General features: G+C 47.1%; 1 protein-coding gene across 1 annotated transcript; it reads left to right on the forward strand.

Annotated features, from left to right (window-relative positions):
• The first annotated feature begins 22,262 nt into the window (after positions 1-22,262).
• Positions 22,263-22,637, forward strand: LOC142433064 (large ribosomal subunit protein eL43). The gene has a single exon (XM_075538180.1). It carries the CDS (start codon positions 22,288-22,290, stop codon positions 22,564-22,566), a length of 279 nt encoding a protein of 92 aa, XP_075394295.1. The 5' UTR covers positions 22,263-22,287; the 3' UTR covers positions 22,567-22,637.
• The last annotated feature ends 811 nt before the right edge of the window (positions 22,638-23,448 follow it).

A 23,448-nucleotide genomic window follows, 5' to 3' on the forward strand; every position in this document is an offset into this window, starting at 1 on the left:
TCTTAAAAACGCATTTGGATTGCTCTTGTGTGACCTAATTTCAGATTAATTTTTTACTTGGGGGGGGGAGTTATCTATTGATCAAACCAAAAATCAATCAAAGACTAGGCAGCCAGAAAAAGAAAACGAAGATGAAAAGGCTACGCTGGCGTTTAAGAAAAGGATCACGCGATCGCGTCTGGCTGTTGTCAACTCTTGAAAATCCGTCATTGGCTTTGGGACCTGTCATTTTTTATTCTTTTACTTAAAGAGAGTCCCCCAGATGGTGGAAAGCTTCGGGAAGCGCAGCGCTCGACTCTTCCTGTAGCTCCGCTGTACATGGATGGGCCCGGGCGCCAGTCGTACAAACCATCCGCTCCGACACCTCCGGTTCAGTCGGGAAGCCTACCAGCACACGGGGAGAACTTGTGGCCAGCAGCCCAGAGGGCACGCACTGCGCCACCAGGGCTCCTGCTGTCATACAACCGTGGGGCACAGTCAGTCAGCTCCCACTTCTGCACAGGCGTGTTTAACAGGAAAAAGAAGGGAGGCGGCGGGGAAAGACCCACTCTAGAGGCACAGCGGTTAACCGTTCACCTGCTAATCAAAAGGTCCGCAGTTCAAACCCATCACCCTTACTCTGAAGGCGAAAGATGCAGCAATCGGCTTCCACTGAGATTAACGCCTTAGAAAGTTATGATTTCCTAGAGGGTCGCTATGAGCTGGAATTGATTCGGTACCAAGGGTTTTTCTAGGTACGCTGCAGTTCTGTATTTGACCACTAGATGGAGGTAAAAGAGTGCTCCCACCACTCCGTCAAAAACTCATTAAGAGCTAATCAAGGTAAAGCCGGTTTTTCTTGTTTCCTGCCGTTGCCTTCTCCCCTTGGCCAAGCCTCGGTGCACTTACTATTGTTCCATTCTTTTTGGTTGAAGTCGTCACAAATCTGCGTTTTTGTTTGTTAACTCAACTGTAGCCCGCACTTCATCTTCTAGACAACTCCCCCTGCTTCTTATGGTTAAGGATTATGTTCTTATTAACTATTATTAGAAGAATTTTCTGACTCAGAAGTTTCAGGACTTAAAGCTATAGTCTTAGCTCAATAATTGCCTGATTATTTGCTGCTCCGCTTGGCACTTTCATTACCTGACTTCCATTGAGTGCGCCTTTCTCCATCCCCCTCCGCCCGGGCTCTGTGCAAAGTACTATCTGAAAAGCCAGCCCCACTCCATCTGCTGGAGAGAGATACGGTGCCATCTAGTTTGACCAGGGCGCCATCAAAGAAACCAACCAAACAAAAACGGAGTGCCTTGCCTGAAAAAGATATTGATAGAAAGAAAACAAAGTCGGACTTTCTGGGCCCAGCTCCCCCATTTTCCAGACCCCAAGATTGGGCCATCCCTTTATGCTGACAGAGGGCCAGAGTAGGACAAACAGTTAATGCACTTGACTGCTAACTAAAAAGTTGGCAATGACAGTCCATCCGGAGGCGCCTCAGAAGAAAGGCCTGGCGGTCACAGCCCTTAACAACCCAAGGAATCAAAGTTTACTGGGATACACATGGACTTCCCCAGAGGCCAGAGACAGCTAACTCCATAGCCGTATCACTGAGTCCAGAACGTATCACACCAAAATCATGGGCTAGTGGCCAGAACTGACCACCCTTTGTCTGCACGGCTTTCACCTGGACTTGGACGTGGTGTATTGGCAAGGGCTCTTGCTGGAGGGCAGAGGGCACAACCAAAGAGCAATCATGCCACTGACCTTGGTGCGCCCCACCAGCAACCAGTGGAGGCCACAGTGTTGGTGTCCCGGGACTGGAGACCCCAGTCAAGCTCACTGGCCTCCAGTCACTCCAGATCTTAGCGGAACCTTTATTAAAACTCCCTTGCTTTTTGACTGCTCCAGGCTTGACACATCCCATGGGACAATGGGGGAGGGCATCCTGTTTGGTAAAGTAGAGGGGCAGCAAACAAGAGGAAGGCCCTCGATAAAATGGACTGACACTGTGGCTGAACCGAGGGGCTGAAGCATAGGAACAATTGTGAAGATGGCGCAGGTGTGCAATTGGGTTGCTAAAAGACCAAACTAGCCCAATGGCCCCTAACAGCAACAATGATAGGACAATGGGGCTAGAGGACCTGCTTCCCCTGCGAAGATTCCCCGGCCTCCAGATCCTGCTTATCCTGTGCTGTGTTTTGTACAGGAGCCTGGGTAGTGTAGTGGGTTACGAGTTGGGTGGCTAGCAAGTTCGAATCCCCCAGCAGCTCCACAGGGAGAAGATGAGGCTTTGCACTTCTATAAAGAGCTACAATCTTAGAAACCCACAGGGCCAGTTCCGCCCTGTCCTGTAGGGTCAGCATGAGTCAGCCCTGACTCAGTGGCAGTGCGTTTGTTGGCTTTGCTTTGTACATGTATCCTGTTCTGAACCGCAGCTTTGGTTCTTAAGGTGGCCTGGAACCAGCATGGGTGAGGAATTGTTGGAGACAATAGCTGCCGGTGCATTTGGCCCCCGCCTCCTGGCGACCCCCTCCACAATGGAATGGAACTCTGCCCGGTCCTGTGCCACCACCAAGCTCGGTGAAAAAGCTCCGTGGAAACCTGTTCAGCATTAGAACAAACACACAAGACTCCACCGACAGACAGGTGGTGACTCCACATAGCAGGAAATTGAGCCTACAGTTCCCACATCCAAACCAAAAGACCCAACTTCGCTGCCATTGAGTTGATGGTGACTCATAGCGACCCTAAAAGACAAAGGTAGAATTTTCCCAATGGTTTTTCAAGATTGTAACTCAGTATGAGAGCAGAAAGCCTCATCTTTCTTCCGCTCCATAGCTGGTGGCTTTGAACTGCTGCCCTTGTGATTAGCAGCTCAAGGCGCAACCACTATGGCCACCACCAAGGTTCCTGTGTCTCCCACCTGGAAGGTGAGAATTCTCCCAGGGAACCACCCCCCCCCCTGCCCCCTGGCGGAGTCTGCTCCCTTTGAAAATGAAGAGCTCCATCGCTCACCTGTAGGACTGCCACCAGCAGATAACCCTCAGCTCTGAGGGCCTTGAGGACAGCCTTAGTGAGCTTCTCGGCCAGGGTAGCCCACGTGGATGAATGACTGGTAAGGGGTACAAGGACTCAGCCCTCTTCTCTCACCACAGGACAGCTCTGCAGGGTTATTCTGCCTTTCAAACGCCCCATTAAAAACAAAAAGCAACTCACTGCCATCAAATCTATGTTGGCACCTAGCGACCCTAATAGGACAGTGGAGAACTGTTCCTGTGAGTTTCGGAGACTGTAACTCTTTATGGGAGTAGAAAGCCCCATCTTTCTTCCTCCCCACCCCCGCCCAGCAGGTGGTGGCTTTGAACTGCTGACCTCACAGTTAGCAGTCCAACGGTAAGCACTACACTACCAAAAAACAAACGAACAAACACACTGCCATACAGGCAATTCTGACTCACGGCGACCAGGCCTGTCCAAATAGAGTGGCTTTCTTCCAAAGGCCACCAGCAGTTCGTCACGTTAGCCAGGGCCAGGCTCATGGCATCTGAATGCAATTCCAAAGGCATCTGTCTTTGGAACTGCATTTGCCTGCCTCTTGCAGTCTTGACTAATTTCTTAATCCCAGTAAGGAAGGAAGCATTCAGAGAGAGGTATAATGCTACGTGTTCCTTTAGAATGTAAAGCGTTTAATTAGATGCCAAGGATTGAAAATCTTGATTCAGAGCCCGAAATGGCTAATAAGGTTTTATTGTTGCTATTACTTCGAGTTTTTATAGAACTTTAGGCCTGCAAAAGTGCTTTTCAAGCACTTGAGAGAATCTAAGTTTGTTAACAGCGAGATAAAAAAAAAACCTTCTATTCATCAGGAGAGACAGCATACATAATATTTTAAGTATTTAAGAATTACGGCCCTGCTGTGAGTCCTGAAATTACTTCTATGTGGATGCAAAAGAGTCTGGTTATAGGCACAGGACATTAATGTAGCTACCAGTGTTATTACCCTGCTGAGTCTGCAAGTGTGAACTTTTGCAAGTCAGGAAATAGAGAAGTTTCTAGAACAAACGTTAGCTGATTCTACTTACACACATGGAGCTTTTTTCTTTTCTTCCCGCCTTCAACCCCCCCCCCCCCATGAATTTTGAACATTTTTCTGAAGGAACTCTGAAGGTTTGGGGGTGATTACATGGTGACATCATGCATAATTCCAGTGTGGATAATTCGGGATGGCTGTGGGCCACTGAAATCTCCCAGGAGTCTGCTGTTGGGGTTGTTAGGAAATGTAGTTTGGTGAAGTCGAATTTCTCAATGTGACTCTTCTACTCAAGTGAGTGAGTTAGTTTATTGTGCCAACCTGGCCGATAAACACATGTGGGGTTAATTGAAGAGCGGAGGGATAAATGGCTTAGTGAGCCTTGTCTTTCGAGTTCTCAGGTCTCTTGCTTTCTGATGGTCGGACCAGGGTGCAACTGCCTTAGCGGTTCCCTGCTTCAGCTTGCAAGGCTGACTTCCTGCAGGACATCCCCAAGGAGAAGCCGCATGGACCTACCCCGAAGCAGCCCTGGGTGCTGGAGCAGCCATATGGAGACCCCTGCCAGCGCTGAGATGCTTACACGCTCACTGATTTGGCTTTCCTCCTGCAGTCAGCGTCATAGTGTGTTTTGTGAGATGGAGGAGGACTTTGTGGATTGGTGTTGGACATATGGGTTAATGTTGGACTTGTGGGCTTGGGCAGCACTGGGTTGGGATGTTTTCTTGATGTGCACTTACCCTTTGTATAAAACTCTGTCTTATACATATGAGTTTCTGTGGATTTGTTTCTCTAAAGTACCCGGACTAACACCAAGTCTCTGTAACGCTCACCAAATGATCGTGTGGACCCACCCAAGTGGAGTGTATGTAACACTGCTAGAAAGGATTGGTCCGTTTTCCTAAGCACCTCCCCAGGCTATAAGGATGAGTCATCTTTGAAGCCGCAGCAGAGACAGAGACCCCCGAGGGCCTTGGAAGAGCACCTTCAAGAGGTCTGAAATGGTGGAGGCTGCAGAGACCAGATCCAACAGAGGCTTTGGCACGGAGATTCAGGAGCAGTGCTGACACTGTGGGGCAACTTCTCCTCAGCAGCCCTGAGACTATAGGACGGAGACAGAGCACCAGGTAGGCTGGCTTCCTGGCCCATAGAGGCAAAGGCCAAAGGACCGCATGACTGAGAGACTGAGGACAGGGGAGAGACTTGGCTGCTGGCTGCGAGAGGTGTTGCTGTGGACCAATGACTGTCGCCTTACTGTTTGCTGATCCTGGCTTGTGGTAACCTGTTAACTCCCCTAACGTTGTTGGGAGCTATCAAGTCAATTCCAAAGCATAGTGACCATAGGAAACTATCCTCACCGTTGTTCTTATGTTTGAGGCCATCAATGAAGCCATTGTGTCCATACGCCTTGTGGAGGAACTCCCTCATTTTCACTGACCCTCCACTTTACCAAGCTGATGTCCTTCTCCAGGAAGTGGTCTCCCCTAACAACATGTCCAAAGTACATAACATGAAGTCTCGCCATCCTTGCCTCCAAGGAGCATCCTGGAGGTACTTCTTCCAAGACAGATCTGTTTGTCCTTCTGGAAGTCCATAGTACTTTAAATAGCCTTCACCAACAAATGCACCAATTTCTCTTCAGTCTTCATTATTCAATGTCCAACTCACAAGTGCATATGAGGTGTGGCAGTTATGTAATCTGTCAACTGTGAATGTGGTGGAGTCTAGTCTGTCAATCAGGTCATAGCCAACGAGGCCTCTGTGTGGGCATGACCTTCTCCTGAGGATTCTGAGGTCACCTGCCTTCCTCGCTGGAGGCAGGACACACACTCTTCACTCTTCGCTTCACATTCCTGTTGCCAAGCCACATAGAGACGCACTGATGGAGCCAGAGCCCTGGAGCTGGAGGAACCATATGGAGACCCATGCCAGCACTAAGATGTTTCTTCCACCACTGGATCCAAAAGACTTTCCCCCTACTGGCCTATAATCTACTTGCATCCACCATCATTGCATGGCTGAGTGAGTCTAAAGAGGTATTTGTGGACTAGTATTGGATATATTGGCTAATATCAGACTTATGGGCTTGATCTGGATGAGACTGGGATGTTTTGTAATATACAATTGCTCTTTAATATAAAATTCTCGCTTACACATATGAGTGTCAATGAATTTGTTTCTCTAGTCTACTTGAACTAACACATGAGGCTAGTGAAAAGACCATGGCTTGGGTCAGATGCACCTCAGTCCTCAAAGTAATATCCTTGCTTTGTGCAGCAAAAGCCTTGTGCAGCAGATTTTCCCAATGCAAGGTGTCCTTTGATCTCTTGACTGCTGCTTCCATAAGCATTGATCATGGATCTAAGCAAGATGAAATTCTTGACAACTTCCATCTTTTTTCCATTTATCATAATGTTATCTAATGGTCTAGTTGGGAGGGTTTGGGTCTTCCTTACATTGAATTGTAATTCATACTGAAGGCTGCAATCCTTGATCTTCATCAGCAAGTGATTCACATCCTCCTCACGTTCAGAAACCAAAGTTGTGTCATCTGAAGATCATAGGTTGTTAATAAGCCTTCCGCCCATCATGATGCCACATTCTTCATATAATCCAGCTTCTCTGATGATTTTCTCAGCAGACAGACTGTCACACACCTTTCCTGATTTTAAAACGCACAGACAATACTCACTGCAAAGGGGCTTAACTTCCCTAATGAGCTCCCTTCCTCAGGAGGATTGTCTGTGAATTCTGTATGGCCCTTGCAAGGAATTATTGAACCCGCAGAGAAGTAGAGTAGTGTGGGAGGAACGACGGGAGGGGGTCCAAATCGGGGGGAAAAGGAGAGTGGAAGCATGTCTGACTCCTGTCTCATGGCAATAGGGACTCCAGAGGAGGTCAGATATAACCACCTCCATGGCCGTTTTCTACAAGAGAAACATTTCCCCCAATTCGTCTACAAATCTCTCTCTCTCAGGAGACAAAAAGCTATTCCTTTTCTCTCTTCCCATCTCTGGCACTCTGGGAGCAACAGGTGTTGGTGCAGACATGGCCAAGTCCAAGAAGCACACCACACAAAACCAGTCCCCAAAGTGGCCCAGAAATGGCATCGAGAAACCCTGATCACAATGATATGAATCTCCTAAGGGGCGGCCCGAGTTTCTGAGGAACATGTGCTTTGCCAAGAAGCACAGCAAGAAGGGCCTGCAGAAAATGCAGATCAACAACGTCAAGGCTGTGGATGCTCATGCCGGGACAATCAAGACTTGTGAAGCCCAAGGAAGTTGAGGCTAAAATCCCAGTGGGTGTCAAGCACAGGCTCAGTTGACTGGCTTACATTGTCTACCCCAAGCTTGGCAAGGGGGTTCAGGCACGGCTTGCCAAGGGTCTGAGGCTCTGCTGGCCAAAGTCCAAAATCACGGCCAAACTCCCAAAGGTGCCTAGCTGCTCACAAAGACTCCAGAACAGAGCGCTCCATGTGGCCCCTCTCCTGCTACCTGCACGGAGCTGCTTTCCTCCTGGGCTATTTGTATACTTTAACCTGAAGCAGGACTGGGAGGGGGGTGGGGAGGCTATTTTTCTAGATTTCAGCTCCATTCTTCATTTTTTTTAATTGATAATTTTAAATGAACTTTTTATTGTGAATTAGGTGGAAGATGGAGTCGCATTTCAACTCTCCATTCAACAATCAAACCACTCAATAGCCACCCCCCATATGCTAGTCCATCCCCGCTCCCCTAGATTTCTCTGCTCTCTCAGATGGATCTTTATCCTGCCTTTCACCCAAGTCTGTATCTCTCAACCTTCTAGTCTACTGGTTCATCTTCCTGACCTCGCCCTCCCTCCCTTGGGATTCTCCAAAATCTGTTCCCTTTGCTATGCCAGTCTTTGCCTTGGTTTTTATCCTTATTACAATAATTGCCCTATAAATCTTATCGGTTGGGGCAACACTGGCTAGAAAAGTTGTGCAACATGGAAGTTGCCTTTCCATGTGCACCTTGGGCATGTTCAGACCCTTTAGCCTTTGAGAAGCCCCTCAAGGAGATGGATTGACACAGAGGCTGCAGCAATGGGCTCGGACGTAACAATAATTTTGAAGAAGGTACAGGCCTGGGCAGTGTTTCCTCCTATGGGACAAGTGGTTGCTATGCGTTAGAGCGGACTGGATGGCACCTCACAACAATAACAGCCTTTTGCATAACCCCAATTAACATCCACTACAAAGCATTGCCTCGAGCCTTTGGGGCATGTTATCTAGTCCTTGGAGAAGGAGATCATGCTTGGTAAAAGGGAGGGGAGGCCATGAAACAGAGGAAGTTCCTCAATGAGCTGGGTGACACAGTGGCTGCAAGAATGGGCTCAAACGTAAGAACAATTGTGAGGCTGGCACAGGACTGGGCGGGGTTTCTTTGGGTTGTATCTAGGGTCACTATGAGCTGGCACCAATTCAGTGGCACCTAACACAACAGCAGTAACTCAAACCCTCTTCTTCTGAATCCATGTTGACTCACAGTGACCCTATAGGACAGAATGGAAATCTTCCCTAGACTGTACATATTTATAGGAGCAGACAGCCTCATCTTTCTTCCTTGGAGGAGCAGGTAGGTTTGAACAGCTGACCTAAGCGTGAACAGTCCAATGTTCACCTGACAGTGCCACCAGGGCTCCTTCAGTACAATAATAAACTCAAAGAAACCCACCCCACTGCCATTGAGTGGATTCTGATACAGATCGACCATAGAACTGCCCCTGTGGGTTTTCAAGGCTGTTAACTCTTTACCGGTATAAAAGACCTCATCTTTTGCCCCAGAAGCGGCTGGTGGTTGCAAACTGCTGATCTTAGGGTTAGCAGCCCAGCTGGCAGGCAGCAGGGAGTATTCATGCATCTGAAGGGTGACTATGCTGCTGTTGACCACGTGTCTGGGAAGTTATCTGATCCAGGCTGACCTTGGCTAGCCTCTGCTCCACATGCATCTCCTTGCCCAGCAAGCAAACTAAGGTAGACTATCAGCTCAAGATATTGCAAGTGGGACATGGAAGAAGCACGCCAGCCTGTGGGATCACAAAGTGTTGAGGGGATCGGGTATCAGGCATCATCAGAATGAAAAATCTTATCGTAGTGAATAAGGTGGGGAGTATGGAGTGAAGACCCAAAGCCCATTTGTAGGCCACTGGACATCCCTTTACAGAAGGGTCTCAGGGAGGAGACAAGCCAGTCAGGGTGCGATGTAGCAACAATGAAACATACCACTTTCCTCTAGTTCCTAAATGCTTCCTCCCCCACCACCACCACCCCCTCCCCGCCACTATCATGATCCCAATTCTACCTTGCAAGTCTGGCTAGACCAGAGGATGTACACTGGTACAGATAGGAACTGGAAACACAGGGAATCCAGGACAGATGATCCCTTCAGGACCAGTGGTGTGAGTGGCGATACTGAGAGGGTAGAGGGAGGGTGGGTTGGAAAGAGGGAACTGATTACAAGGATCTACATGTGACCTCCTCCTTGGGGGAGGGACAACAGAAAAGTGGGTAAAGGGAGACATCGGACAGGGCAAGATATGACAAAATAATAATGTATAGATTATCAAGGGTACATGAGGGAGGGGGAGGAGGAGGGAGGGGAAAAATGCGGAGCTGATGCCAGGGGTTTAAGTGGAGAGCAAATGTTTTGAGAATGGTGAGGGCAATGAATGTACAGATGTGCTTGACACAATTGATGTATGGATGGATTGTGATAAGAGTTGTATGAGCCCCTAATGAAATGATTTTTTAAAAGATATTGCAAGTGGGAATATTCAGGTCAATCCCAGTCACTGTGTCATGCCTACTAATAGCCCAGATACCAAAACAAGTCACGTGACTAATCCCAGCATGCCAGGCTGAGACAGGTGGGACGGTATTGCAAAGTGATATGGCAAAGGACATGTATTATGTTGCTGTGTGTGGTTGAGGGGATTCTGACTCACATCAACCTTATCGGACAGAGCAGAACTGCCCCTGTGGATTTCTAGGCAGAAATGTTTACAGGAGTAGAAAGCCACGTCTTTTCTCCTGCGGAACTGCTGGTGGGTTGGAACTGCCAGCCCTTTGCTACATAGCTGAGTGCTGGACCGTTGGGCCATGTGTTAGTCTGAGTAGACTAGAGAAACAAATTCATAAGCACACATATGTGGTAAGAAAGAGGTTTATATACAAGAGCAATTGAATATTGAGAAAAATATCCCGGCCCAGTCCAGATCAAGTCCATAAGTCCGATAGTAGCCCATATGTCTGATACCAATCTATAAAGTCCTTTTCAGACTCACAAAACACATGCACTGATGCCAAATGCAGGAAGATCACAGACAGGTAGGTGAAACGGCTGTGGCTTCAATGGCTGTGGAAGCATCTCAGAGCTGATGCAGGTCTTCACGTGGACCCTCCAGCTCTCTGAGTGTGGCTCCTCACAGGAAGGTGAAAGAGAGGGAAAGTGTGTCTCTCGCCTCCAAGGAGGAAATACCGGAGTTTTCAGAATTCTCAGGAGAAGGCCATGACCACACTGAGGCCTCATTGGCTCTGATCCAATTGACAAATTAGACTCCACCTCTTTGCTCTTAATCCTCTCAAGTCCCAAATTGACACCAGATTATGTAACTACCACAGGCCACCAGAGCTCCGTGATATGGATACATTGTTGTTAGGTGCCATTAAGTTGGTTCCAACCCATAGCAACCCTGTGTACAACAGAAGGAAACAGTGCCCGGTCCTGTGTGTGCCCTCCTCAAATTGTTCCCATGCGTGAGCCCATTGTTGCAGCCATGGTGTCAATCCATTTCACTGAGGGCCTTCCTCTCTTTGGCTGCCCCTCTACTTTGCCAAACATGATGTCTCTCTACGGGGACTGATATCTCTTGACAACATGTCCAAAGTTTGTAAGAGGAAGTCTCCCCATCCTTGCCTCCAAGGAGCACTCTGGGCAGACTTCTTCCCAGCCAGATGTGTTGGCTTTTTTGGCAGTGCACAGTACTTTCAATGTTCTTCTCCAGCACCACTATCCAAATACACTGATTCACAGATATAGGCAGAGGTAAACTTTTCTGCCATTTGGTGACAATAGTTTTGTTTTTAAGGAACGGAAAGACAAAAAACAATAAGTGTCATCAATGTACATGCCCATTTTGACTAAAAGAAAAGATTTCACCGGCAGCCCCCAGCCAGTGACTGCCCATCCAGTTCCCACCCCCACCTCTTGGAACAACTCATTGGCCAAAGGTCATGGAAAGTGTTGGACTAAGCGCTAGTGTGCAGTTTTAATGGATGCTTTTCAAGTATAAGTGAGCATTTGCCTTCACACTAACCCTGATGCATGGTGACCCATGAGTGTCAGAAAAGAATGGTGAAGAAGCAGCTCGCCAGACCTTTTTTCCGAGGCACCTTTGGTGAGCACATTAATTACTCGAAGCACCCAGAGATTCAACTCTTCCCCTTCACAAGTCACACACAGATGAATCGTCCACAGCGCCTCCTGCTGTCTCCTTCCAGTGGCCTTCACTTAAGGCTCCGAGTACTGAAGGATTCCACCTCCGAATGCAGCCAAGACAGCACGGTGGCCCCTTTGGCCACACCCAAACCAGGTCTGGGTGGTTTCCACACCTGTTGCCATGAGATAGAGCATCCGCTGAAGCCGTGCTGGGTGAGCGAGCGAGTACCAGTTTGGTTCAAAGGTTCTTTCCTTATCAGTCTTTCCTGCCTTGGCTCCCTTGTTGTCCTCTGGAATGTACTGGAATTCCACCTCAGAATGGACTTCCTCACCGCGTTCTAGTTTGCCATACCTTTTTGCCACTTGTCAAAATTATTATTTTCTCTTGTTCTTGCTCTTGCTCTCACTCTCTTTTGGCCGTGTGGACTTCTTTGCAATGGGCGGAGCATACGTACACTTGTAGATACAAAGGGAAAAATAAATCGCTTGTCCTTTCCAGGTTTGAACTCCGCCTCACACAAAGCACTGACAATTCTGTTTTAGAAACAAAACACCTGTTTCTTTTACTTTTCTTTCGCTGATCTTGATGCCACACACACTACGCATTCCCAGAGCAAAATGACTTGGACTTCTCTGGATGGCGAAAGCCTGGCCTCATAAAACTTCTTCAGGAAACAAAAAGCAAACTCATTGCTGTCGAGTTGATTGCAACTCACAGTGACCCTACAGGACTGGGTAGAGCTGCCCCTGTAGGTTTCTGAGGCTGGAACTCTTTATGGGGACAGAAATTTGTCGCTTTCTCCCTCCGAGCAACTGAGGGCTTCAAACTGCTGACCTTGCAAAAGCAGCCCAATGTGTAGCCCACTGCACCACCATGGGTCCTACTCAGCAGCTAGAAGTGTACAAGCCCCAACCTTGGATTAGTGTTTCTCGTGCAATTACATAAATGGTGTATGACTGAGACATCACCCTGTGAATAGACAAAAGGGGGAGGAAGAGACATAATCAAAGACTTGAATATGTCTGGAATGGCTCTGGCTAGTAGAAATGTCCTGCAAGCCACCTATGTCACCTTAAGTTATCCAGTGACCACCTTCTAGAAAGCAAAGAGCAACAGGTTGTGGTGAGTCTAATTGAGCTCCACGCTCCCCTCCCCCACCCCTACCCCCACCGAGAAACCATGTGGACGTCCTAGCCCACTAGTACCTGTGATGGTGAGCTTGTTTGAACATAGGGTACTTCGAGATGCTATCAGAGGTTGACCAGACTGACTAGAGAAACAAATCGAGACACTCATATATGTGTAAGAGAGGATTCTATCCGAGAGTAATTGTACATTAAGAAAGCATCCCGACCCAGTTCAGATCGAGTCCATAAGCTCGGTATCAGCCCGTAAATCTGATATTAGCCCACATGTCCAATACTAGTCCATAAATCCTTCTAGAGACTCACCCAGTATATACAATGATGCCAAATTCAGGACGATCACAGGCCAGGTGAATCCAGTAGTGGTGGGAACATCTCAGCACTGGTGTGGGTCTCCATGTGGCCCCTCCAGCTCCAGGGCTCTGGCTGCCATCGGCGTAGCTCCATGTGGCTTGTTGGCAGGAAGACAAAGCAGACAGAGTGTGTGCATGTGCCCCACCTCCAGGGAGGAAGACAGAAGTTCCCAGAATCCTCAGAAGGCCATCCCCACACAGAGGCATTATTGGCTATGACCTGATTGAAAGGCTAGACCCCACCCCTTCCCTCAAGTGGACAGGAGATTATGTAATTGTCACACAGGTTATGAGTTGGGATGCTAACTACAAGGTCAGGAGGTTGAAACCACTAGCTACCACACAGGAGAAAGATGAAGCTTTCTGCTGCTAAAAGAGTTACAGTATCAAAGACCCATAGGAGCAGTTCTACTCTGTCTTCCTGTCTGTCTGTCTGTCTGTCTGTCTGTCTGTCTGTCACTATGAGTCTGCATCGACTGGAAGGCAGGGCGGAGTTTTGGTCAGTTAAATGGGTCATAGTGTGGTTAACCTGAAACACTGGAGGTGCCTTTGAAGAAAGACTCGGCAGTCTATTTCCTGAAAGCAGTCCTTTCAGTTCTTAGGAAGCATAATTCTACTCTGACACACATGGGTTGGCCATGAGTTGGAGTGGGTTCTAAGGGAATTGGTTTTTATCCGTCAAAATGGAGTAAACCAACCAAACCCACTGCCACTGCATTGATTCTAAGTCACAGCCACCTTAGAGAGGGTTTCTGTGCCTGTACAGGAGCAGATAGCCTCCTCTTTGTCTTGCAGAGCGGCCTACTGCATTTGAACCGTTCACCTTGTATTAGTAGCCCAACACTGACCCAACAATCCCATCAGGGCCTCTTCATAATGGAGTGGAATAAGTCTAATCCTATATAACTGGTCTCCCTATAAAAAGAGAAGAGAAATCCAGAGGGAAGTCGACCAGGGGAAACTGAGGCAGGGATCGGCATGATGCTGTCATAAGCCTAGGAACACCCAAAGCTACCTGAAACTGGAAGAGACAAGAATCTTTGCTCTAGAGATTTCCAGTGGGTAGAGCCCTGCCAATACCTCAACTTTTGACTTAACTTCCAGAACTAGGAGAGAATAAAATTCTGTTGTGCTAAGCTACTCAATTTGTAGTTTGCACTTTATTGTGGTATCCCTAAGAAATTAATAGAAGGAGCCCTATGGTGCTGCCAGGTAAGCACTGGACTGCTAACAACAAGGTTGGTGGTTCAAACCCACCAGGAGAAAGACGAGCCTATTGGCCCCTGTAAAGATTTCTTTTCTTTTTTCCAATAGTTTTATTGGCACATAATTTACATATCATAAAATTCAATAGTTCAATCATTCAATCACATCAAGGAGAATTATACAATCATTACTGTTGGGTCTGCACATACCAGGAAACAAAGCTAACGGACAATTCTCAGAACAGGCTCTAAGAATAACCGTCTTCCCTCCCCACCTGCAACGGCTGGACAATTACACTAAGGAAAAACATGACAGCAGTGGAAAATCCCCAGCAGCTGCAGCCCAACTCCTTTCCAAAGGGACCCTCCTCTGAAAGCTCACCACTCTCCTCACTGGGCGCGACTTCCCTGGGCTACTTGCTAGACCACGGAACCTCATCCGGGAGCTTCTTTTCTAATAGAGTTGTTACAGCCTCTTAACTTTTTCTCTCTTTGTCCTTGTGCCTCAGTTTACCTCTCATTTGGTGCCAAAACCCGGGAGGAGTAAGGGGTGTCTTGACGCGCCCCTTCCTACCCTTGGGTGAGTGCGGCACTCCTCTCTCCTCCAGCCCCCCTTCCCTCGAACTGGGACCTTTCAGCTGCCATCCACCGTGTCTATGAGTGAGTACCTGACTAAATTTTATCTCTGCTATTTCAGCCACTGTCCCTCACTGCTGGGATCTTCCACCAGAGGCTCTGTCCATTAATGTCTGCTGAACCATGGGCCCATATCAGACCATCGCCGTCCAAAGGACAGCCAGGGAGTTGGGAGGTTGCTGAGACCCCCTCCCTTCATCCAAAGGTTGGAGACATTCAGAGACACCTGAGTCTCTCTGCTCCTTTTCCAGGGGAGCTGGGAAGCCAGGCTTTCCCACCCCCCCTCTCCCACCCACCCCCACCCCCCGCCATTCCAGAGGCCCAGTTGGATACTCAGGATGCGGATTGTCTAGCTTGGTCTCTTCTAAGAACCCTGCAGCATGGGAAACAAAAATTTCAAGCCAGCCTCTTCCACACCTTTAGGGTGTCTCCTAACTATCCTCTCAACCCTTGGCTTAACGCCAGACGTCTGGTCCGAACACATTGGTTTTTTTTTTTTACTGAAATTCCGTTTAGCCCTAATATAAACTAGATAATGGCAATGGCCTAAGGTCCCCCACGTCCAAGCTTTCTTCCTTCTATGCTCCCATCTCTCTCTCTGTACTACCTATCACCCTGCTCAAGTTCTCTTAGTCAAACATTCTCTTAATCAGGCCCCTGACAGTATTCCCTCCTCATCTTTCTCTGAACCCCCTGACTCATTGTCTGCACCCCCAGTAAGGCCTCCTCCACATTCTGGGTGCCCCTCACCATCACCTCTCTCCACTACCCCCTCAACTCCCAACCACCCCTCTGCCGACCTCTCACTCCAGGCCCTAAGCTCTCTCCTTTGTCTTCCCCTGTCAGTCATCATACTCATTCGCACCAACCCCTCCACTGCCCCCTACAGGAAGTTACAGGCACTGAGGGCCTTGTCCACATCCGTGTTCCCTTCGCTCTCATTGACTTGTCCCAAATTGAAAGGCGCTTAAGTTCCTTTTCCAATAATCCCACCACCTGCATCAAAGAGTTTCGCTATCTAGCTCAAGCCTATCATTTATCAGGGCATAATATTTTTGTAGTCCTTTCATCCACTCTCATCTCAAAAAAAAAGAGAGCGTGTTTTTGCCGCTGCCTGGCAGTATGCAGACTGGGTTCCTCTCACTGACCCCAACATGCCTGTGGGTAATGAGGCTGTCCCAAAGCAAGAACCAGGCTGAAGTTCCCAGACTGATACCCAGGCAGGCCAGGATGGCCAGGCCCACAGAGATAAGATGTTCCAGTGTGTCTTGGCCGGGCTCCAGGCAATTTCTCACAAAGCAATTAATTTTGATAAACCCAGGGAGATGACTCAAAGGCTGGATAAAAATCCTGCAGCATTTTTAAATCGCCTGACTAAAGCCCTTACCCAATACACCTGCCTAGACCCAACCTCACCAGCAGGGGCCACTGTCCTTGCCACATATTTCATTACTCAATCAGCTTCAGACATGAAAAAATATTTACCAGGTGTCCAGGATCTGGTAACTATGGCCTTTAAAGTTTTTAATACCAGAGATGTGCAGGCAGAGGCAGACAGGGAGTCCCGAAATCGCCAGAAGGCAAACGTACAAGCCCAAGCCTTGATTGTAGCCCTGAGGCCTTCAGCAACCAAAAAGAAGTCGGAATCCTTCCCAGGCCCTGGAAATAGCAGTTTCAGACTACATCCAGGAGCCTGCTTCATGTGTAGCCAGCAAGGTCACTGGGCCAATCGCTGCCCACAACCTTGTCCTCTCAGCAAGCCTTGTCCGGTATGCAGTCAATGGAGTCACTGAAGAAGTGACTATTCTTTGGCGCCCAGCTGTGGAAGGCCAGTCCCTCCAAGCCCTGACCCACCGTTGATGCTACTGGGCCTAGCTGCCAAGGATTGACGGAGCCTAAACTCGATGACCTCAATCACCCTCGCCGAGACTGTGGTAACAATCAAAGTAGAGGGTAAGGTTTTGTGCTTCTGATCAACACAGGGGTTGCCTTCTCTGTTTTGCCTTCCTTCTCTGGTCCTTTCCACCCTTCCCAGGTCTCTGTCAAAATTGATGGCCAACCTTCACACTCATTGTCCACTGGGCCTCTTACATGTCGGGTGGATAGCATGCCAGTTACGCAAAAAAAATTAAGATGGAGACAGTAAGTTTTAAATAGTCAGAAAAATATATAGAAAACTGTTAGCCAAGAAGTTAATGAGAAAGGAGAAATGAATGTGTTCATTATTTTTAAAAAAAGGATTACAATATAAGAAATATGAAGGGCATCACACTAATGATTCCCCAGTGACACAGGAAAACAACCAAGCAGACACTGTCGCCTGCAGCCTAACTAATTCAAACCAGCCTCCCCCCTCTCCCACCCTCTTCTTGTCACTGCCAAATGTCCAGCCATAGTATACAGACACAGAATTATACTCCTTGCTGTCCAAGGGAGGAACCTTAACCCGTGAAAGGTGGGTGATGCTGCTAGAAAAGCTAGCCTAACCCCAAGCCCAGCTACAACAAACCAATCACTCTTTACACATCGGCCCAAGAAAACGTAGCCATTTCCCTTAAACCTCTGTTTCATCAACTGTCATTGGAAACCTGTGTGAACACTGTTCTGCCTGCCACATTCGCACCTCTGTCAGCCAGCAGGAAGGACTTAAACCAAGCTTCCCCACCCATCAGCTAAAAGGACATCTCCCAGTACAAGATTGGCAAGTAGACTTCACCCACATGCCTTCACACAAAAAGCTAAGATGCCATCTTACCATGGTTGATACCCTTACAGGGTGGGTAGAAGCCTTCTCTACCCAACATAAAACTGCAAAAATAGTGACAGACACCTGGTGACCCACATCATTCTCAGATTTTGTCTCCCCACCTCCATACAATCTGATAATGGGCCTGCTTTCATTTCCAAAATCACTCATCAGGTATGTTCAGCACTAAACAGAGATTGGAAGCTACACATTCCATGCAGACCTCAGTCATCAGGGAAAATAGAAAGAGCTAATGGACTCCTCAAAGATCACCTCACAAAGCTTTCTGTAAAACTCCACCTTCCTGGGTGACACTTTTACCTATAGCCCTTGCTTTGATTAGAGCCTCCCCTTGTAGTCCCACCTTCCTTTGTCCTTTTGAACTCATTCATGTATGGAAGACCATTCCTACTTAACCACCACTTACCAGTCCAAGAACTCCCCTTGGAATTCTACCTCCCTTATCTCTCTGTCTTAGACAGCTGCTCCGGAAACATGCGAACAGGTATCTGCCCCGCCCTGAAGACTCAGACCAAAAACTTCTCAGGTGCTGCAACCTGGAAACTCAGTGCTTCTCAAAACCTCTATAACCATGGTGGTCCGGTCCACATATAATAATCCTCACTACTTCCATGGCAGTTAAGGTACTTGGGGATCCTAACTGGCACCACTTCAGCCAAGTTGAACAGGCGCCTTCCAGCCATGATCCCCCGTACTCTATTCAAGGCATGGGGCCCATTCACCTTTGTTTTGCTCAGGTATCTTCTGCAAGCCACCCTAAGCCAAGGTAAGGCTACAAATCCCAAAGTAAACTGCTTCGCGTAGGAATTTGTTCTGCCAATGCTAAGCATACCCACGTTGCCGAAAAAGGATATTGCACCCCAGCAGGGTGCCAGTCACTAGTTTCAATCAACCTCCCTTCCAGCTCCTTAAAGTCCATAACCAACCATGTGACGGCCGGCCCTAGCCTGTGTTTTCTGTCTAACCAGATGGAAAAATACTGTCATTGGTGGTCAGACATCTATGGTAGGTGCCCATATACCTCTTGCAAAATTCACCGGTTGCTGCACTGGAATGCATAGTTCAGGCTAAATAAGCAAGGCATTTGTGTCGGGGATGAAAGCGAAGCCTACTGCCTTAACATCGCTGATCCCTGGGACAGCAAATGGATGTCAGGGATAGAAAGAAAACTATATTCTTGGCAGCGCAGTGCCTGTCTCCACCCTTTGCATCCATCAACAATACGTAAGAATCCTACCCAAAAGTTTTAATAAATTAAATCAGGTGGCACCAAAAATCCAGGAGAGTAAACAATCCTTGGCTAACCAGCTACCAGCAAGAGATAGTCCATCACCCAAACAACACCCCAATAGTCCATTCACCTGGTTGAAAGTAATCCAAGAAGCTGCTACCCTCCTCAATGTTTCTAAAGTAATCAATATAACCACTTGCTTTTCTGTGCCTCCCTATAGCACCTGTTATTAGCCGCCGTGCCCTTATGAATTTTGCCCCATCTAACAAGTCCAGGGAGTGCCCTACACCCTTAAAGAGAATTCCTTTCGATGATCCTTCCAACACTAGCAAAAACAAGACATATCCCATTTGCTATCAAAAGCCATCGGCGCAGCAGTGCCCACAGCATTACAGGGGTTCTCAGGGCCCCCACCAGGAATGTTCTTTTAGGACAATGGCGCCCTTAGCAAATGCATCCGTGACTCTGTAACAAGCTCCTGCCTCCCAACTACTGTGGTCCCCAAAATTACCATGTGCGGGACTGCCAAATTTAAATGGCTATGGGGTCCCAAAACCAACCCACTCAACAAAAGGGTTGTCTTCCTACCTGTATTAGTTGGCCTTAGCTTTGCCTCCTCACTCATAGCAACTGGGATCCTAGTGGGCCCCCTCCAGTTGGTCATGGATTCTACCTCAGAATCCCTAATCTCCCTACAGCAACAACGTACTTCCCTAGCACAGGTAATGCTCCAAAACCATAGGGCTCTAGATCTAACCACAAAAAAAGGAGGCACCTGTATGTTTTTAAAAGAAAAATGTTGTTACTCCATTAATGAACCTGGAAGAGTGGAACAGAATGTAAGAGTTCTTCATTTGTACGAGCCCACAATAAATGATTTTTTTTTTAAGTTCTTCATAAAATGGCGGACAAAATCAAGAGCTGTCAACAAGACAGCACCTCATTAACATCTTGGTTTCAAAACCCTTTTGTCTCCTGGCTTCTTCCTTTGCTTGGGCTGCTAGTAGTCATATCTTTTTGTTGTTAATAGCCCCCTGTTTTTTCCAAGTTTCTCTAAACAGAATAATGGACATAACCAATTTAACTGTTAACCAGCTTCTTTTGCACCCTTACAGCCCCTGCCTACCAAACCTGACCCAGTACACTCTGGCCTGTAGCCCCTCATCACCCACCCTTGCCCCCTCCACCAGCCATCAGCAGGTAGTAGCCAGAATAACTCACGTCGCCATCTATCACCAAAATGCCAGGATGTTGGGTCAGGGACAGGCTGTCAGGGCCTCACCCCTTCTCCCTGCACATACCAGGAAACAAAGCTAACAGACAATTCTCAGAACAGGCTCTAAGAATATCCATCTTCCCTCCCCACCTGCAACGGCTGGACAATTCCACTAAGGAAAAACATGACAGCAGTGGAAAATCCCCAGCAGCTGCAGCGCAACCCCTTCCCAAAGGGACCCTCTAAAAACCCACCACTCTCCTCACGGGGCACAACTTCCATGAGCTATTTGCTAGACCACGGAACCTCATCCAGGAGCTTTTTTTCTGATAAGGAGTTGTTACAGCCTCTTAACCATTTTTCTCTTTGTTTGTCGTCGTGCCTCAGTTTACTTCTCAATTACCGCATCAATTTTAGAGCACCCCCCATGGTAAAATTGCCATTAAAATGAGTTGTGCAATCACATTCTATTCTAGTGCGCCCTCCCCCTCCCACCTTCATTATTTACTCCTGAAGTCCCCTTTCCCTCCTATCACCCACCCCCACCCTGTTTTCCCTGTATCCCCTTGTGTACGTTATCATTGTTATGAACCCACTCCTGTGCTTCGTAGCTAGGAGAGCCAACAGAAAACAATAACAAACAAGATTACACTAAGGGGGAACCAATCACAATGATTGATGTATGGTCCCTCTCCCCGGGTGACAGATAGCAGAAAAGTGGGTGAAAGGAAACAGCAGTTGGTGTCAGACATGAAAATCAAATGAAGAATTTATAAATTATCAGGGGGGCATGGGGAAGGGAGTGAGGGTGGGAGGGGAGGGGGGGGAAATAAGTTGATACCAGGGGCTCAAGTAGAAAGAAAATGTTTTGGCTTAGGTGGAAAGCAAATGTTTTGAGAATTATGAGGACAATGAATGTACAAATGTGCTTTACACAATTGATATATGTATGGATTGTGATAGGAGTTGTATGAGCCCCTAATAAAATGATTTTTAAAAAGAAAGAAAATGTTTTGACAACACATGTACAGATGTGTTTGACACAATGGATATATGTATGGATATTGTGATAAGAGCTGTAAGAGCCCCCAGTAAAATGATGTTTTTAAAATCACACTAAGGTGATAAGGATAAAAACCTAATAGTATACAGACAAAACATACAAATAATGCATAATTTGAAGATTTCTAATCTCAGAAATCCTATGCAGGGTCATGCGATGCATCAAAATCAACTTGGTGGCAGCAGTTTGGGGGTTTTTTAGAAAACTAATACATAGGTGAATTACTTTTGATAATCTAGTTTATTAAACTCAATATACCCAAAGCACTATCATTTCAACATGTAATCAACATAGACAATATTAATGAGACATTTTATGTTCTCTTCTTTTGGTGATTCAAGTCCACCTAGCACCTCTGAGGGAGAAATGCCTGACAATCTGTTTCCGTAAAGATCGCTGCCCAGCATAAGCAAATGTGGTGAAGAAAGCTGATGGTTCCTGGCTATCAAAAGATATAGCAGCTGGGGTCCTAAAGGCTTAAAAATAAACAAGCGGCCATCTAGCTGTGAAGCAACAAAGTCCACATGGAAGAAGTACACCAACCTGTGTGATCATGAAGTGTCTATGTGGGATCAGGTATCAGGCATCTAAGACCCAGAACAAAATCATACCCAATGTAAATGGTGGGGGTGGGGGCATGTGGAGTAGAGACCCAAAGCCCATCTGTAGACAGTTTGACATCCCTTCACAGAAGGGTCACAAGGAAGAGATTAGCCAGTCAGGGTGCAGTATAGCACCGATGAAACACAACTTTCATCTAGTTCTTTAAGGCTTCCTGCCCCCACTATCATGACCTCAATTCAATCTTACAAATCAGATTAGAACAGAATATGCACACTGCTACAGATAAGAGCTGGAAACACAGGGAATCCAGGATAGAAAAACCCCTCAGGGCCAACAATGAGAATAGAGATACCAGGAGGATAACAGGAAGGTATGGGGAGAAAAAGGGAATCAATCACAAGTATCAACATATAACCCCCTCCCAGGGGGATGAACAACAGAAAAGTGGGTGAAGGGTGACAGAGGACAATTTAAGATATGAAAATAATCATCTATAACTTATCAAGATTTCATGAGGGAGGGCAGGTGGGGGAGGGAGGGGGGAAATGAGGAGCTGATATCAGGGGCTCAAGTAAGAAAGAAAATGCTTCGAAAATGATGGTGGCGCCTCTCTGGCGCGGGACTAGTTTGCGGCAAGATGGCCAAACGCACCAAGAAGGTCGGGATCGTGGGCAAATATGGGACCCGTTACGGCGCCTCCCTCAGGAAAATGGTGAAGAAAATTGAAATCAGCCAACATGCCAAGTACACTTGCTCCTTCTGCGGCAAAACCAAGATGAAGAGACGCGCCGTGGGCATCTGGCACTGCGGTTCCTGCATGAAGACAGTTGCCGGTGGAGCCTGGACCTACAATACCACCTCTGCTGTCACAGTAAAGTCTGCCATCAGAAGACTGAAGGAATTGAAAGACCAGTAGAAGCTCCACTATCTGAAACCTCTCTGGCCTGTAATAAATGGGTTAATTTAAAAAAAAAAAAAGAAAGAAAATGATGGTGGCAGCATATGTACAAATGTGCTTGACACAATGGATGATTGTATGGATTGTGATAAAAGAAGTAAGAACACCCAATAAAAGTATTTAAATTTTAAAGAGAGAGAGAGAGTGATCACTGCCCAGAAAACCCTATGGGGCAGTTCTATTCTGCCACATGGGGTCACTAAGAATTTTTTTAAAGTACTTGATGGACCCCCTTGGGATCTCTGGCACCTCCTATACAAAGGTCTCTATGATTAAACTGGGCCCACCCAAATACTCCAAAATAATACCCCTACATAAGACTCTACCTTGATCACATCTGAAAAGTCCCTTTTGTCATATAAGATTAGAAGATTGGGGCATGTACATCTTTGGGAGGGGATATATATATATATATTTCATTGATTTATATATATATATCACATCACCAGATCCTGATATGATTTGAGAAGTAAGACCCAGTGTTGGCAAGAAAAAGGCAAAAAGGCACAATTATATACAGTTTGGGAAAAATAACTTTCTACTCCCATAAAAAGTTACAGTCTCAGAAACTCACACTTCTACCCTGCCCTATGATGTTGCTATGAGTTGGCATCAACTTGATGGCAGTAAGTTTGGTTTTGTTTTATATACAGTTAGTGAGGGTGAATGTTGATACCACTGTTCTGGAGAAGGACGGTTAATGTTTTGTGTCAACTTGGATAAGTTATGGTTCTCAGTGGTTTGGCAGACATTGGACTGATGTGATGGTTAGGGATTTTGTCAACAAGACACTCCTGAGTAAGGATAAGGGAGGAACCCAAGCCATCAACAGAGTCACAA

This window comes from Tenrec ecaudatus, chromosome X, assembly GCF_050624435.1.
Source record: "Tenrec ecaudatus isolate mTenEca1 chromosome X, mTenEca1.hap1, whole genome shotgun sequence".
Taxonomy (NCBI): Eukaryota; Metazoa; Chordata; class Mammalia; order Afrosoricida; family Tenrecidae; genus Tenrec; species Tenrec ecaudatus.